The sequence below is a fragment of the Lithobates pipiens genome, unplaced genomic scaffold, assembly GCF_037356315.1.
Source record: "Lithobates pipiens isolate NorthernLeopardFrog02 unplaced genomic scaffold, aLitPip1_a1.2 Scaffold_25, whole genome shotgun sequence".
Lineage (NCBI taxonomy): Eukaryota > Metazoa > Chordata > Amphibia > Anura > Ranidae > Lithobates > Lithobates pipiens.
Genome location: NW_027507787.1, coordinates 100,323,105 through 100,339,966, shown reverse-complemented (window position 1 = coordinate 100,339,966; position 16,862 = coordinate 100,323,105). Strand labels below are relative to the sequence as shown.

Below are 16,862 nucleotides of genomic sequence, written 5' to 3'. Positions count from 1 at the left end.
TCTGTCAGAGGAAGAGTACAAGATGACAGAAAAAGGTCAAATTAAAGTTCTTCTCTTGGCTGCCATTTTGCCATGAAACTGAAATTGATCTTTCTACAACTTCATCTTGTATTAGTTACAGGACCTCGCCTACATTTCAGAAAATATAACATGGACTGTCACCAGGGGCTGCTTGCAATAAAGTAAAATATGTGGACTAGGAACAGTTTTAGGTAAAAAAAAAGAAAAAAAGCTTTGTATAATTCAAAACTGTGCAGAACTTAAAGGACCACTATCATAAAAAATATATATATATAAAGTCTGAAAACTGTGTGTATTAATAAAGTAAAGAAACGGTTACTAAACTAGGTTTAAAGGAGAAGTACAGTCCAAGCTTGTTTGGCTGTACTTCTCCTGTGGATCACAGGAATGCAGTTTGTTTTGCACTCCTCATCAGTTTTCAGCAGACAGTGCGCTGAAGTCCGCTGTCGGCTGATATCACAGAGTCAGTCCAGGCTCAGGCAAGATCGTGACAATGAAGTTGGGATCTGCCCACATTCCTGGACCAGCACCCTAAGCTTGGTGTACTAAGAGCTGTACATATTAGAGAAATACCAAAGTGGAGTAGTTGTATGGTCACTACACCACAGAACTATGGAAGGGACTGCATTAGAGATGAAAAAGGTTATATCCATGTCCACATTCAAACCATCTGGGTTTAAAGGAGATGAATATAAACTGTTTTATCTCATATACCGTATATATATATATATATATATATATATATATATATATATATAAAATGTATGTATGTGTGTATATAATGTATGTATGTGTGTATATATATATATATATATGTGTGTGTGTGTATATATATATATATATATATATATATATATATATTACACACACAATTATTAGTAGTAGTTATATTTTGCATTCCACTATAATTAATAAATTCCTTGGCGATAATCGTTTTGCCAAGGCATAAACTATGTTTTGGACTTGCATTTAGTCCCTTGCCCACTAGACGTTACTATAGATAGTTACATAGTAGGTGAGGTCGAAAAAGGACACAAGTCCATCACCGGTACAGTATTTGTAAATTTAAATCATATCCCATCTCAAGCGTCTCTTCTCCAGAGAGAATAAGTTCAGTGCTCACAACCTTTCCTCATAATTAATATCCTCCAGACCCTTTATTAGCTTTGTTGTCCTTCTTTGTACTTGCTCCATTTCCAGTACATTCTTCCTGAGGACTGGTGCCTAGAACTGGACAGCATACTATAGGTGCGGCCGGACCAGAATTAATCCCCTTTTTAATGCATGCCAATATTCTGTTTGCTCTGTTAGCAGCAGCTTGGCATTGCGTGCCATTGCTGAGCCTATCATCTATTAGGCCCCCAGGTCCTTTTCCATCCTAGATTCCCCAAGAGGTTCTCCCCCCAATGTATAGATTGCATTCATATTTTTGCCACCCAAATGCATTTTTTACATTTTTCTACATTGGACCTCATTTGCCATGTAGTTGCCCACCCCATTAATTTGTATAGATCTTTTTGCAAAATTTTCACATCCTACGGAGAAGTTATTGCCCTGCTGAGCTTAGTATAGTCCGCAAATACAGAGATTTCACTGTTTACCCCATCCTCCAGGTCATTTATAAACTAAACAGGATTGGTCCCAGCACAGAACCCTGGGGGACCCCACTACCCACCTCTGACCATTCCGAGCACTCCCCATTTATCAGCACCCTCTGAACTCACCCTTGAAGCCAGTTTTCAATCCATGTACTCACTCTATGTTCCATTCCAACAGACCTTATTTAGTACAGTAAACCTTTAAGGGGAACTGTGTCAAATGCTTTTGCAAAATCCAGATACACCATGTCTATGGGCCTTCCATTATCTAGCAAGGTTAATAGATTGGTTTGGCAAGAACGATTCTTCATGAATCCATGCTGATTACTGCTAATGATACCGTTCTCATTACTAAAATCTTGTATATAGTCCCTTATCATCCTCATCCAAGAGTTTACATACTATTGATGTTAGGCTAACTGGTCTGTAATTCTAAATTCTTAATTTTAAATATCGGTGCTACATTGGCTTTTCTCCAATCAGCTGGCACCATTTCAGTCAGTAGACTGTCAGTAAAAATTAGGAACAATGGCCTGGCAATTACTTGACTGAGTTCCCTAAGTACCCTTGCTTGCAAGCCATCTGGTCCCGGTGAATTATTAATGTTAACTTTCCCAAGTCTAATTTTAATTCTGTCTCTGTGATGTGTCATGAGGATAAACACTGCAGTTTTGGTTACTGAAGCCCCCCCCCCCCCCCGATTTCCTCATGAAGACTGAGGTGAAGAATAAATTCAATACCTTCGCCATCTCCCCATCCTTTGAAACCAGATGTCCTTCTTCATTCTTTATGGGGCCAATATTGTCTGTCCTCCCTTTTTTACTGTTTACAAACTTTCTACTAAGGCATAATCCATTTATCGAAGGTCCAATGCTAGGATGTAATAGTCTACCTAATTGTCAAGCAGTACACATTTTAAATGTATGATTGGGATTGGGTGGAGTAGGATATTTTATATATAATGGAGGTATGCACTGTGACTTCCTGCCTCTGAGGGCGTCACATGACGACAAAACATGTCAAGGGGAGCGCCTGGTGCGTCACTTCCAGTTCTAGTGGAACAAATTGCTATGCAGCATCCCAGTTTGACCTGGCAGATCGAGCAATAGCTGCTCCCACCACCATGTTTCACGGTGGGGATGGTGCGTTCAGGGTGATGTGTAGTGTCAGTTTTCTGCCACAAACAGTGTTTTTCTTTTAGGCCAAAAAGTTCAATTTTGGGCTCATCTGACCACTGCACCTTCTTCCATGTGTTTGGTGTGTCTCCCACAAGGCTGCCTGGGACTTTTTATGGCTTTCTTTCAAAAATGGCTTTCTTCTTGCCACTGTTCCATAAAGGCCAGATTCTCCCACCTGAGCTGTGGATCTCTGCAGCTCCTCCAGAGTTACCACGGGCCTCTTGGCTGCTTCTCTGATTAATGCTCTCTTTTCCCAGGCTGTCAGTTTAGGTGGACGGCCATGTCTTGGTAGGTTTGCAGTTGTGCCATACTCTTTCCATTTTTGGATGATGAATTGAACAGTGCTCTGTGAGATGTTCAAAGCTTGGGATAATTTTTTTGTAACCTAACCCTGCTTTAAAACGTCTCCACAACTTTTATCCATGTCCTGTCTGGTGTGTTCCTTGGCCTTAACAATGCTGTATGTTCACTAAGGTTCGCTAACAAACCTATGAAGACTTCACAGAGCAGATGTATTTATACTCAGATGAAATTACGCAGATGGACTGTATTTACTAATTAGGTGACTTCTGAAGGCAGTTGGTTCTACTATATTTTAGTTAGGGGTATCAGAGTAAAAGGGACTGAATTCAAATGCACGCCACACTTTTCAGATATTTATTTGTAAAGAAAATTAAAAACCAGTTATCATTTTCCTTCCACAATTCTGTGCCACTTTGTGTTGGTCTATGACATAAAATCCCAATAAAATACACTTAAATTTCAAGGCACTGTAACACACACAGACAACATATTGTTATGGATTGAGCACTTTATTATAAACAATTCATATCATATAATTTGTTTTAATATTGCAAGCACTATCAAGCACTTGAATAGTGTTTATTTGTTGTTTAACCATATTGATCATGCCTGGGAACTAAAGGGTTAAACAGACGGTTTGAGGCAGGATACAGATAAGCATATGCAGTACTATATAGTTCTGGTGCAAGGACCGGCCCAGATAACATATATAGTCATGAATGGGGATTTTGTTGGATGGGAGATGACCAGTGGGAAAAACTGAAGAAAGGTTAACTTCTCAAATTCCAGGGGGACATTTTGGAGTTGCCAAAGTTACAGTATATTTCCAACAAATATGCTGGAAAATATAGACAAAAACATATTTAGAAACGTCTGCGTATACAGATATGCGTTTATTGTAGCTAACTGGTCACATAATCGGATGCTACTGCTTCAGCAACAGGTTTACATCAGTTTCTTTTTTTAATTTTTTTATTTTATTTTATTTCATCAAAAAAAATACATACTATAAGAAAATTGGAGGAACAGTCCAGTTTTCCTCAATGCTTCAAAGCAAGTCAGAACCAAGGAAGGAAATATGTACAAAAATTCTCGTACAATAAAGGCTTTTTGTTGCTTATTGTTTATGACCATGCGCAGTCTTTCATATCTGATTTTTCTTGTATGAAAGCTATAGAGAAACAGTACATATTAAACGAAAATGGTTCGTTCTGTTCATGTACGAGAAAAATTTTGGAATGTGTTTTTCATAGTCTGAGTCAGATGTCGAAGGTTGTGTACACATTATACAAAAATGTAACAATTGTGTCCGGTTCAAAATTTTTCTTGTGATTTTCTCATAATGTGTACCCGGCTTAAAGTGAAATTATAGGCAAAACTTAACTTTTTTTTTTCATTTTGATAGCGCAAGGGAGGGTCATAACCCCTGTCAGTTTGTTTTTTTTTTTGTTTTTTTTGCCATCTGTGTCTTATGCCCTGTACACACGGTCGGACATTCCGATGACAAAATCTGTCAGATTTTGGCCCAAATTTGTCTTGCATACACACGGTTGCACAAAGTTGTTGGAAAATCTGATCGTTCGAGGTGACGTACAACATGTACGATGGAACTATAAAGAGGGCAGTAGCCAATAGCTTTCATCTCATGATTTATTCTGAACATGCATGGCACTTTGTCCGTCGGAACTGTCTACACACGATCGGAATTTAAACGAGCGGATTTTGTTGTCAGAAAATTTTAGATCCGGCTCTCAAACTTTGTGTGTTGGAAATTAATTCCGATGGAAAAAGTCTGATGGAGCCCACCCATGACAAGATTTTCCGACCACACGATCCGATCACACTTTTTCCGTCAGAAAGTCTGACCGTGTGTACAGGGCATTATTGTGGAGATTTCCCTTCACTAACCTGTCCTATAGCCAAAGAGGAAGTGAAAGGAAATCCCTGGAAATTAAGGGAATTCCTTGGGGGGACCCCCAGGTCACCAGAACTAGTGTAGCCAACTGGAAGATTTCCCCTCTATTACTTTTCTGGGGATAACTCAAAACTTGGGATTTTCTTTTACTTTCACTTTCAATGATAATGATAAACAGGTCACATAAAGAGGGTGAATCTACTTGACTTGAGTTCATCTTGGCTGCTGGAGACTTTCCAGTCCACCATTCACTAATTCCACTGTTGTGGTGCTCGCACAGTTGGAGTGATTGTTATTTGTGGTGTGAGTGTGGCAACAATATCTTGGTTGGATCAGCTAGCTGAGACCGCTCTGCAATGGGCAGCCAGATCTGTAGTAGGTTTAGTGACCCAGATGTGTCCGGAACTGACAGGTATGTTAGTCTAGCTATATGAAGACCATCTGAATTGTTGGGGTGGGGGGGTGGAGTTTGAGGGCTAGATGTTTATACTTAAGGGGGTGGGGGTATTTTAACTTGTGGGGGTTATGTATTGGTTATTTCTTACATCTGAACTGTGTGTTACATACTACTGACCCCTGAACTAATCTTGACCTCTGAACTCTGAGTTACTATTGTGCCCAACACTCTGCGCTATATACTACCGACATCTGAACTCTTTGTTACTTAATACTGACCCCTGCATTCTGAGGTTTTTACTTCCGCTGAAATATGTACTACTAACACTTGCATCCTGCATTACTTAATCCTTGACCCTACACTGTGCGTTACATATAACTGACTTCTGCATGGCATACTCTTGATCTCTGCAATACATACTTACATACCTCTGAACGCTATGTTACATACCCCTGACTGCTGCATTACAATCTACTGAACTCTGCATTACCAAATTCTAACACACTGCATTTCTACTGATCTCTGCATTCCGCATTACAATGCTACTGACCTCTACATTACATATAACCAATTTGATTTGCATTATTTATGACCTCTAAACTCTGTGTTACTTACTACCGACCTCTGGACCCTTTGAACCTTCCTAATTTTCACTGGGGCCTTGCTGGGTTATTTCCAAAAGAGAAAAAGCATACTGCACCCTGGTGATCTTTGATGTCTTTTAGGTAGATCAAAATCTCTCCAAGGTGTTACACAGCCTTGCTTTTAATGTTTGGTCATGGAGTCTGGAAAGGAAGGGCCAGGAGGAGGAAGAGCAGTGGGTGGTGGCAGGCTGGGGCAGCTGCAGGAGAAAGCCTGGCCTGTGTGACTGGAATAAAAGTTAAGACGAGCAGAGTAGAGACTGAGGGGGTCAGACAAAAGAAAGAGTGAGCTGTGTGTGTGGTCTGCTACTGATCAAATATGTTCAATAGTTACATAAGGTCTTTACACTTCCTGTCCATTTCTACAGATATTTTCTAGGGTATGAAGGGAATTTGGATACCAGAAATAATAGACAACTGGACTTCGGAATGGATCCAAAAATGCAATAAACCGATCACAGGCCACAGCCTCAAATATGTTGCAAAATGTTCATATAAAAGTACATACTGCAATGACAAAAACAATATCCAAAATATATAAACTAAAATAAGGAGGCTTGTATAAGAAATGTATTTGTGGACTAACCCTGAGGATATACAGTGGCATTAGACGTGCCCCAAATGCAAATTGCTATCAAGGGTTTCTGGGTAACAATACATTCAAACTAGAACACTAGTCCTTATAAGTCAAAAACTGAAATAGATTCTTCAAAAATCCTTCACAAAATATATGTCACAAGCAAAACACAAATCTACATGCTTGGAAAGCCCTAAAGTATGGGTCCAAACAAAACTCATATGTGACAAATGCGGATATCCTTGTGAGAAAGGACTGGCCAATCACACACCACACACATCCGGTGAAAGGTTAGATGGGATTGCGCGACTAATGTTACTATTACGTGCCCTTGCTTGATGCAAAGTTTGTGAGTGTTTTATCGTGAGACAAATTTTAATTAATAAAATAGTTATACTGGATTATGCTATGTTGGTTTTCTTTTATGTGATGATGAGCCTAATATAGATGGGAGACGTCCAGCGAACTGAGACCATTCATTTATTTGTTTGACAAGTGTGTAAACCAGCAGTGTCTGATAAGTGGAATACCTGTAGTGGGTTGGACAAGTGGTGTGGTGAAGAAGTTCGTCCCACATTGGAATCCCTACTAAAGCCTTTCTGTATCATGATTTATGGCACAGTCACCTCTGCACAATAATGGACTTTGAGTGTTTTATTTTCATTTCTTATTGCATCCGCAGATAGTGGACTTTGTGTTAAAACCACTCAATGGTATTCTTTAATCACTTGCTAACTGTTCTTTTATAGTGCTGCTAGTGTTTTAGAAATATTTTTCTGTGACATAATTTTGATGGTTTAGTTTTCTGATAGTAGCTGCTTTGAGTGTTTGTACTTACAAACAATTTTTCCGTGAGCGCTGAGGGAGAAATATTTGAACATTGTTTGACTATTTCTCATTGATTTACAATCACACACCAATGTCACTTACACACTCTGCACAAAGATTTCCCAGCTTACAGGACCCAATCTAGGTGCCAGCAGCATGAGAGCAACTGTCACTAGGCTACGGTAGTTAAGCAATTAGCCCTTTAAACGGCCACCACCCTCTTTTTACTAAGAAGGAGGAAACTCACAATCTTAGCAACAACAACTATGATTCCTAGAACGTCTGTAACAGCACAGGGTGTAGTGGTTAGCACTCTCAGCTAGCAGTAAGAGGGGTCGCTGGTTCAAATCCCAACCATGACACTACCTGCCTGGAGTTTGCATGTTCTCTCTGTGCCTGCGTGGGTTTCCTCTGGGTACTCCGGTTTCCTCCCACAATCCAAAGACGTGCAGGTAGGTTAATTGGCTTCTGTCCAAAATTGGCCCTAGTATATGAATGGGGACCTTGGAATGTGGGCTCCTTGAGGGTAGGGACCAATGTGAGTGTGCAATGTACAGGGATAGGGACAATTGTAGACACTCACTCAGGTTGAACTGGATGGACTGGTGTCTTTATTCAACCTTACCAACTATGAAACTATGTAGTACCCACTGTCACCACAAATGGGTATTATCAGAGCTTTATACGACAGTAATGTTCTTCAAGAGACATGGATTCTTTCAGTTTGCATTAAAAGCTTTAGAGACAGTTTAACAATTTTCAAAATATGGTTTAATAATAAAAAAAGGTCAAAGTGGTGCAAATAAAACATTTCCAGAAAAAGGGTATTACAGTATAAAGTGAAAATAATGCAACAGAGAAATAAAAAGGAATTGAAAAAGAAGGATACTCAAAGCGGAGTTCCAACCAAAAGTGGAACTTTTGGCCTTCTCCCCAGCTCCTGTTTGTGTAACGGAGCTTTCAGGGAGGAGGGGAGGAAGCAGGTACCTGATTTTGACAGGTACCTGCTCCCATTTTTGTTCCGGTCGCCTGAAGCGATCGGAAGTGGAAGTTCTCCCTCTCGAAGTCCTCTGGGACACATGACAGGTCCCAGAAGACTTCGGGACCAGTCACAGAGTGCAGCGCATCGGTACTTGTGCAAGCGCAGTTGGCACCCGGCTGTGAAGCCGCAAGCTGTTGCAGCCGGGTGCCCATAGCAGAGATGCCGGCGCTGCCGAGAGAGGACACAGGAAGAACACAGCGTGAGTGAGTGCACCTCTGGATCATGAAACAGGTGAGTGGCTGTTTATTAAAAGTCAACAGTTACCCTTTTTGTAGCTGCTGACTTTATAAACAAAAATATGAACTCCGCTTTAACAATGTCCTGGTCCGCAGAGTCCAGTAAATAAGGACAGTGGCTCTCTCAAGTTTGGTTAGGTGTTCCTTGGTTTGATGTTAAACAAGAGCTGTCAAACTGTCCGGGCATTCCCCCTTTCTCTGGTATCAAAGGGGTGTTTACAGAGACCATCTGACCAAATAAGCATCTGAGGAGTGGTTTCTGAGATGTCACTATGTTAATGGCTATATCTCAAATACAGTTTTCTATAGGTATTCACATCTTTGAGTGGCTACCAGGTACGGTTTGCTAACATACAGATTATTCTCCAGGCTGAATTTAGCTTCAAAATGAATATAAACTTGAAAGGTGGCTGCCCAATGTGCCTAGGAGATGAATGGGACTGGTTCTGCTCCTATTACTATTAGGTAAACAATGTTTGGCTCAAAAAGCTACAAATTAACCAAGGGAGGTAAATACGTCTATATTCTGGCTGTGCTATTATTTTTTCATGAGTTATGAAATATGGTGAAGTGTTACACACGGTCGGAGATTCCGACAACCAAATCCGACGGATTTTGTCCGAAACTGTTGCATACACACGGTCGGACAAAGTTGTTGGAAAATCCGACGTGATTACGTTATTTCGTTACGACGGGACTACGTTCACGTTAGTAGCCAATAGCTTTAGTGTAGGAATTTGATCTGAGCATGCGTGGCACTTTGTCCGATCGGAATTCTCTACACATGATCGGAGTATGTCCGATCTGAGCATTTTGTCGGAAAATTTTACCAACAAGTTTACACACAGTCGGAATATCCGACAAAACTGTCCGATCGGACACATTCCGTCAGAATCTCCGACCGTGTGTACAAGGGCTTAGAGTCTAGGCTGCTAACCAGTATTTCAGGAATGTGTATTGCTACAGATTTTATGATAGGGGGCAGAGCCGCAAGTGTCTGGAAAAACTCCAGTCACTCAAGCTTGCTAGGGTGACAATTTTATTAGGGTTTCCAGACAGGAATGTGTTTCAGATCAATGGACTGATAAGGTCCTGGCATCAGTTAACAGTTTGTGTATTGTATACCTCAAAGAAAAGGGGGAGGGTGGTGGGCAAAGTCACTATGGTTATGCCCTTCACTTGACAACATGGCTGAGATGAGCTGGGACATGAACAAAATGGATTTTCACAGGCTTAATGCACACAATCGTTACACAATATTTCATTATTTGCTAGATACTGGTGAGTAAAACACCACATTATTGTCAAGTTTTTTTGGTCTTTCCAGTGGTGATAATACTGCTCTTCAGTTTACAGGTTTGCATTCCTCCAGCAGTAACTGGGCCTATGCTAAAATTATACTAAAAGTCCCACTCTGCAAAAAAAAATGCTCTGACAGTGGGCCCCCTCCACACTACAAGGGTTTAATGCGTGTCACATCCATGGGTAGAGGAATATGGTGTAATACTTATCTTTTGCCTCATTCTGACAGGCTTCCTCCACACTGAGCAAGCAGTCCCCTGGCACCTCTATTCTTGGGTGCTCCAGCCAGTAGTCATAAAGTAAAATGTAGGACCAATAGTAAAGATGGCAAGGGCTCACCCACAACCCTGGTAATTAGATAGAAGAGGAGTGCTGGAACGAGGAATGAGGTACATAAAATCTCATTCCTCTACCAACAAGCATTCATCCCTTACAGTGCAGGGGATGGAGGGTCCACTGTAAGGGTAGCTATTTAACAATCCCAGAATTCAGATTCTGGGCGTAGGCCCTCTTGAATCAAAGCTAAAAATTCAATCTACAGCCAAATAAGTTAATGCTAAAATGACACCTAAAGCCCAAATCTGTGCTAGGGTCCCCTCTTGGCCGGCTTGCCTTCCTCCAGTGGTGGGTGTATTATGGCATCACATAATGATGTGCCGTTGCATTTTGTGAATCCAGAATGAGGGCCAGAGCCTTGATATTCTGGGCTTATGCTGGACATTATTCAGTCTAAAAAAAGGACTGGCATTGGTTTGGTAAGGAGGTGGGTCTGTGGTGATCAACACCCTAGATTGGGTGAGTATTTTTAAGGTCTGCTGGAAAATCTTTTTATCTTTTTTGTCCAAGCTGGAATAAAATTTTAGAGGTCCTAGTATACTTAAAAAAAAATGCATGCCTTTCCACCCATCATAACATAATTGTTCCCAATACCCTGCGGCACAAAGCCTACATGTCTGCAGAGAAATGTGTGAAAGAGCTCTGACTAGAAATAACATTATTGCGCTGTAGCACACTAAGAAGGTCCCTCAGATAAGCAAACTACTAACAATCAGCATCTTTCTGCATGAGAGAAAGCAGCGCTCCTGTCATTAAAACTGTACATCTTCCTATGGTAGTGTGTGCATTCATTCATGTTGGTTAGCAGACATAGTGTTTTATTCCTAAAATCATCCAACAAGGAAATTACTCCTAATTTGTCCATTATCATCGCCCCTCTTAAGAAACAGGGACAACATTTTGAATTACTTGGAGAAGAGCTCTGCTGTTTAGATAGTAATAATAAAGATTTTGTTTAGGCCTCTTTAATTTTCTAAAAGAAAATAAAAAGTTCTGCATACTTACTGGTTCTGGAGGAGGAGGGGGTGGAGGCTCCTTAATAACCTGCCAAAAAAGTAGAAGAAATTAAAACAGCAAAAAATATTTTGGCTTTAGTTCTAGTTGAAAGTTAACTTCATATGTTCCAAATAATACCAAAAACATGACAATGTGGAGCTTTTCTGCTAAAACATTTTTGAGCTTCAGCATCCTTGAATGGCATCTCCTGCTACTCTCCACATAATTTCTGGCATTTCTGAGTTATACACCAATGGATGCCTTGCTATCCTACGTGATCAGTACCAGCAAAACCAGAAGCAGAAGACATCATACAAGAGATGCTGAGGGTGCCAGAGTTTACATGACTTCCTTTTTTTTTTAATTCCGAAAGGAAATACATTTAATGCAATATAGTAATACTATATACCAATTATAGTATATTTACAGCATTTTTATTGCAACTGTATATTGTCATTTTGGCAGAATCTGGAATACTTACTTGACACTTGTCACCTATCCTTTAAAGTAGACCCTAACTAATGACATTTGGTTTGTTAAATGTCAGTTTTGTACTGAAGCTGAGGATAAGAGTGGAGTGCAGTGTGCCGATGATTGGGGGGGGGCGGGAGTAGATTGGGAGAAAATTATTAGAGCTGGGCATGGGCATAGCATCAGGGGTTGCAGGGGTCACAATCGCAACCCCGCCCCTAGCTCCAGGGGGCCCCTGCAGCCTCCCTGTCATATTATCGTATTCTCCACAAAATCCAGCTCTGATCTGCCCTAGGGCCCCACAGCCACACTCCAATACTGGGCTTCTACTTTACCTTCCACAGTCCACACCTCTGTTCCCAATGGATGGGGAGAAGCTGCAAGCCATTTCCTGAATGGAGAGGAGCACGAGGTGAGAACAGCCCAGGATGGGGGAAGTGTCTGTGCTGTGTGCTGGCAACATGGAATGGTAACTGAGCTTTGCGAGGCAAGAGGTGGAGAGTGCCATCCTGTAGCCACAATGGGATCTGACGTCACTGGTGAGGTATGACAATGCTCAGCGTCTCCTAGTCACCATCTGGGATTCTCTGTACCCCCCGTTTGGGGATATCTACTTACCCCACTTCCCTGACAACTGGAGCAAAGACACACACTCTGGGAGGTGACTTTCCCCCAACACTGACAGAGAAACCTTCAGACATTTCTAAAACAAACCCTTAACATCTCCTCGGGGAGCCCCTGAAGGGCTGCAGGCTCCAGATTTTGTTTCACATGGCTTTTCCCTCCCAGATCTAAGTTGTCCCCCCTCCAAAGCCCCCTGACCCCCCCCCCCTCTACCCTGCATGCTATGCCTGGTTGCTGAGCTCCTTTCCCATTACAACTCTCTATATTGTTCCTCCTCTGCAGGGCTGAAATCACATTCCTTTACAACACAGCCAGTTAGCCATGATCTGCACAGGGTGTATCTGCCCACTGCAACTACACTGCCATTCTGACCAGAGAATTTCACAGGTCAGAAGGGCAACATAAAAGCCAGATACACCCTGTGAAGACTGACAGACTGTGTGTAAAGTAATGTGATTTCAGCCCTGTGTAGTATGGGGTGGAGGGGGACTGCATACAGTGCTGGGATGGGAAAGGAGCTCTGCAAAGTGACCTGCCAGGGGTCCCTGTCCTCTGATTCTCCAAACTCCAAACTCTTAAGCCACTTTGATTATCTTGCCGTGTGGTGGATGTATCTGCACGCATGTTGGAAGTAGTGGGGGGGGGGGGGGCATGTCAATTTGGGCATCAGGGCCCACAAGCTTGAAGCTATGCCTCTGCAGCTGGGTGCAGGTGGCACATGTTTTCACCTTACACTTTTAATACATCGCAGTTCTGTTGGTGTCATGCAACCACTTGTCTACATGCATGTATTCCTGCAAGAGCTGCTTGACAGTTCTCTGATTGGGTTTCCAGCTGGTGAAAAATGTTTGTTGAAATTGACAACTGTAGTCCTCATCTGAAGCCCATGTAACAAAAAACAATGCAGGAGAACAAATGGGAGACGAAGACAGAACCTTGTCACTCTATAACAAAACATATTTGAACAAGAACTCTCATTGGCACAATCACAATTTAATTTTCAATAAAAGCCACATATTTTAAAATATTGAGAATGAATTATTTTTTGAAATTACATTGTTAAAGCTTTAATGAGATTGTATTAATTGGGTTTATGTATATGTTAACTATTTTCCTATATCTTTATGAAGTAATGTGTAACCAGGTACTTGGCTATGATGAACAAGCAATGACAGTTTGGAGCAGCCCTTTACAATATCACTGAACTGATTAGGAGCTCCACGGAGGTCTATGTTGGTCACAGTGGAATGTGGGAAATGCCTTTCAGGAAGGGAGCCATGCTGTGGACTTCTATTGACCTACATTTCCCAGAGGGAGATTGCCAGAAGGGGAAAGAGCTGCATTTGTCTCTGGCTCTGGAGGACACAGCTTCCTCTTACCATGAGGGAGCCCGTTGAGTGCATATCACTGTCCAGAGTGCACCACCACTGCTGCATAATGGCAGCCTGACCAGGATCCAGGGTAATGAACCCAGATGCTTGACAGCCAGAGTCACCTGGGTGCAGAGCAGAGAGGGGACTAATCGTGTGTGGCCAGATGGTGAGCTGCAATATCGTTAGGACCAGTGAACTTCTGCTGCTGCTGCTGCTGCATGAGAGACTGAATCCTTTAAAAACTGACCATACAGCCATTTAGTAGCCTTATTGCTGTCTGCAGGCTTGAATGGGACTATTCTAGTGTACACCAATGGTACAACTGGGCCCCAATGCTAGCTGCCTGAAGAGTTAGGACTAAAAACTGTCCCTTTACAACTGCTACACGGAGACCTTTGCCTATTGCTTATACTAAGAGGTACATCTCAGGGGACATTGCACCATATCCCAGCCATTCTCCTAGAGTGAACTCTAGACTAGTTAGAGTATTATTCACATTGCAGGTAATGCTTACATGAGCTGTTTGCTGATTCATGAGGTAATCCCAGTCTAATGGTACAGAACTCTATTCTAAGTTACCTTGGCATAGTGATTATACTGTCTAGTGGACTGTGTCTGAACCTACCTTCTGTGTGTTTATGCTAAAACCACCATTAACTCTAACCTATACCAATACATTGAGTTAATTTTCCACTAAATTGTATAGTGTCTATTTCCTGATACGAATTCACAGCGCAGTTAAAGTGGTTTTAAACCCTTAGAGGTCACTTTGACCTACAGGTAAGCCTAGATTAAGGCTTACCTGTAGGTCCAAGAAATATCTCCTAAACTCCTAAACCTACACGATTTAGGAGATATTTCAAAAAGACAGGCACCGCTGTCTATGGCGCATGCACCGTAGACAGCGAGGTGCAGACGCACTGAGCATGACGCTGCTAACGGAGATATGCCAGGATACCCAGAAAGAAGATGGACGCTCCATGCAAGAGGGGACAACGGTGACATTGCTGGCTCCTGTGTCAGGTAAGTGATGCATAGTAGCCTATTATGCTTTACCTTTGCAGGGAAACAGAGGAAGTAAAATCAAGAATGGTTGAGTAAAGCCCCATACACACTATCAGATTTTCTGCAGATTTTTGTCTTCAGGTTTACCAAAACCATATAATATGAGGTCAAACCTTAGGAGTTTCAATTTGTATGCAATCAGGTAGGCCCTTGCACTACATGGTTTTGGTAAATCTCAACAGAAAATCTGATAGTGTGTATGGGGCGTTACTCTATACAATTTTGGTCTGTTGGAGGCTGGGGGAAGCTCTCCCTGAAAACCTGCCAGATACTTGCAGCAACCCAGTGGGAAAGCACACTCCACCCAAAACAGAATAGTCCATTCTGGTTCAGGTTACTACTACTAAGTTATAATATCGTATAACAATATAATGAATAAAATGTCTGTCAATATGTAAGGAATATCCTTCATGAACACTCACCACAGTGCAGCAAAGAGGCCAAAACCACCAGAGCAGAGCCAAGAGGAGTAGAATAAATAGGATCAGCAAGACGATGAAGAGAATTATTCCCGTGTTCTGTGCAATTTATTAAAAGAAAACAATGTATTACAAGTTGAAAATGAGCTTAAAGTTTATTAGATGACACAGTGCTATTTTGCAGGGAACATTAGCCTTGGCTCATACAGTGATCAGTCATGTTACAAAAATACCTTGGCAACACTTATGTGCTCTATATGCAAAGGGTTCAGAGGCTGATGTTCAGACAGAGTTAGCTTATTTGTGGCTCCGACTGAACTACCTTTTAGCAGAGATCATTTGGCAGTCTCCTAAAGAGGAGCTCCAGCCTGGTGTGTAAAAATTAAAAGTCAGTAGCTGCAAAAACTGTAACTGCTGACTTTTAATAAACAGCCACACACCTGTCCCACGATCCAGCACTGTGCTCGCCCCACCTGTTATCACCTCCTATCTTCTGTTTCCGGTGCCAGCATCTTAACTCTGGGCTCTTTGCTGTGACAGCTTGTGGCTTCACAGCCAGGTGCCCACTGCACATGCACAAGCCACCCTTTGCATTGTGAATGGTCCTGCAGTCTTTTGGGGCCTGTGACGTGTCCCAGGCGACTGAGGGGGAGAAGGTGGGAGAAGGATTTCCACTCTGATTACCTAGGCAGTCAGAGCAGCAGTGGGATCTGGTACCTGTCAAAATTAGGTACCCACTCCCCTTTCCCCAAAAGTGCCATTTCATTAATAGGAGCATGGGAGAAGGCCCTAAAATGGAACTACATTTGATGACAAATATTGTGTTTGTTTTTAACATTTGATTTTCAGAAAATGGACTTCCCTGAAGGAAAAACACATTTACTCTTAGAAATATGTACAGTACATTAAAGAAAACATGTCCACCCTACTCCTCTTCTTGCTACTGCAGTTGAAAATGAGCATGGATTTGACCCCACTAACAATTAGAAAATGGAATGAATCTTCATAAAATGAAGAATTGCGATTGAAATTCTAATAGTGTCTGGCCAACTTTAGCCTATAAAAGAGTTTTTTCCAAGTTAGATATTCAGGGCCCAAAATTCTCTGCTGGAACATGTGTTCCTTGCCTTTAGTCAAATGCTTACCAGAGAAGAAGCGATTTTGGTTTTACAGCCCAGGTTGCTTTTTCTAGCTCTCAGTTTAGCCTTCAATGACTAAAAATACTCCCTCAAAAATTAAAACTGCTGTTTTCTAGCTCACAGCCCGTACAATTGTCCCAGAGTAGCAACTCTGAATAGGTTCAGCTGTACTGCTCTAGACCTAGTATGTGACTCTTAAACCGGAGTGTCGATGCTTCATTCAGTGCCTTCCTGTACAGGGGTTTTGCTTTGAGAAAAATCTTGTCACGACACACAAAAAATGTGTTGGGTTTTATATCAGTAAGGTTTAGCTTGGGTCAGGTCCAAACTTTGATTTGGACTGAACCTGTAGAGAAGCTGCCACTTTCATATACTGTTGCCCAATCAACTGTGGCCAGGGC

General features: G+C 41.7%; 1 protein-coding gene across 1 annotated transcript in view; it reads right to left on the bottom strand.

The window, feature by feature from the left end:
• The window catches only part of ANTXRL (ANTXR like), a 288,394-nt gene that overhangs the window by 57,160 nt on the left and 214,372 nt on the right, over window positions 1-16,862 (bottom strand). The window contains exons 13-14 of the mRNA XM_077454770.1: window positions 15,326-15,421; window positions 11,380-11,418 (exon numbers count right to left, since the gene is read on the bottom strand). Of these exons, the coding sequence (XP_077310896.1) occupies window positions 11,380-11,418; window positions 15,326-15,421 (135 nt within the window). The remainder of the gene's footprint in view (window positions 1-11,379; window positions 11,419-15,325; window positions 15,422-16,862) is intronic.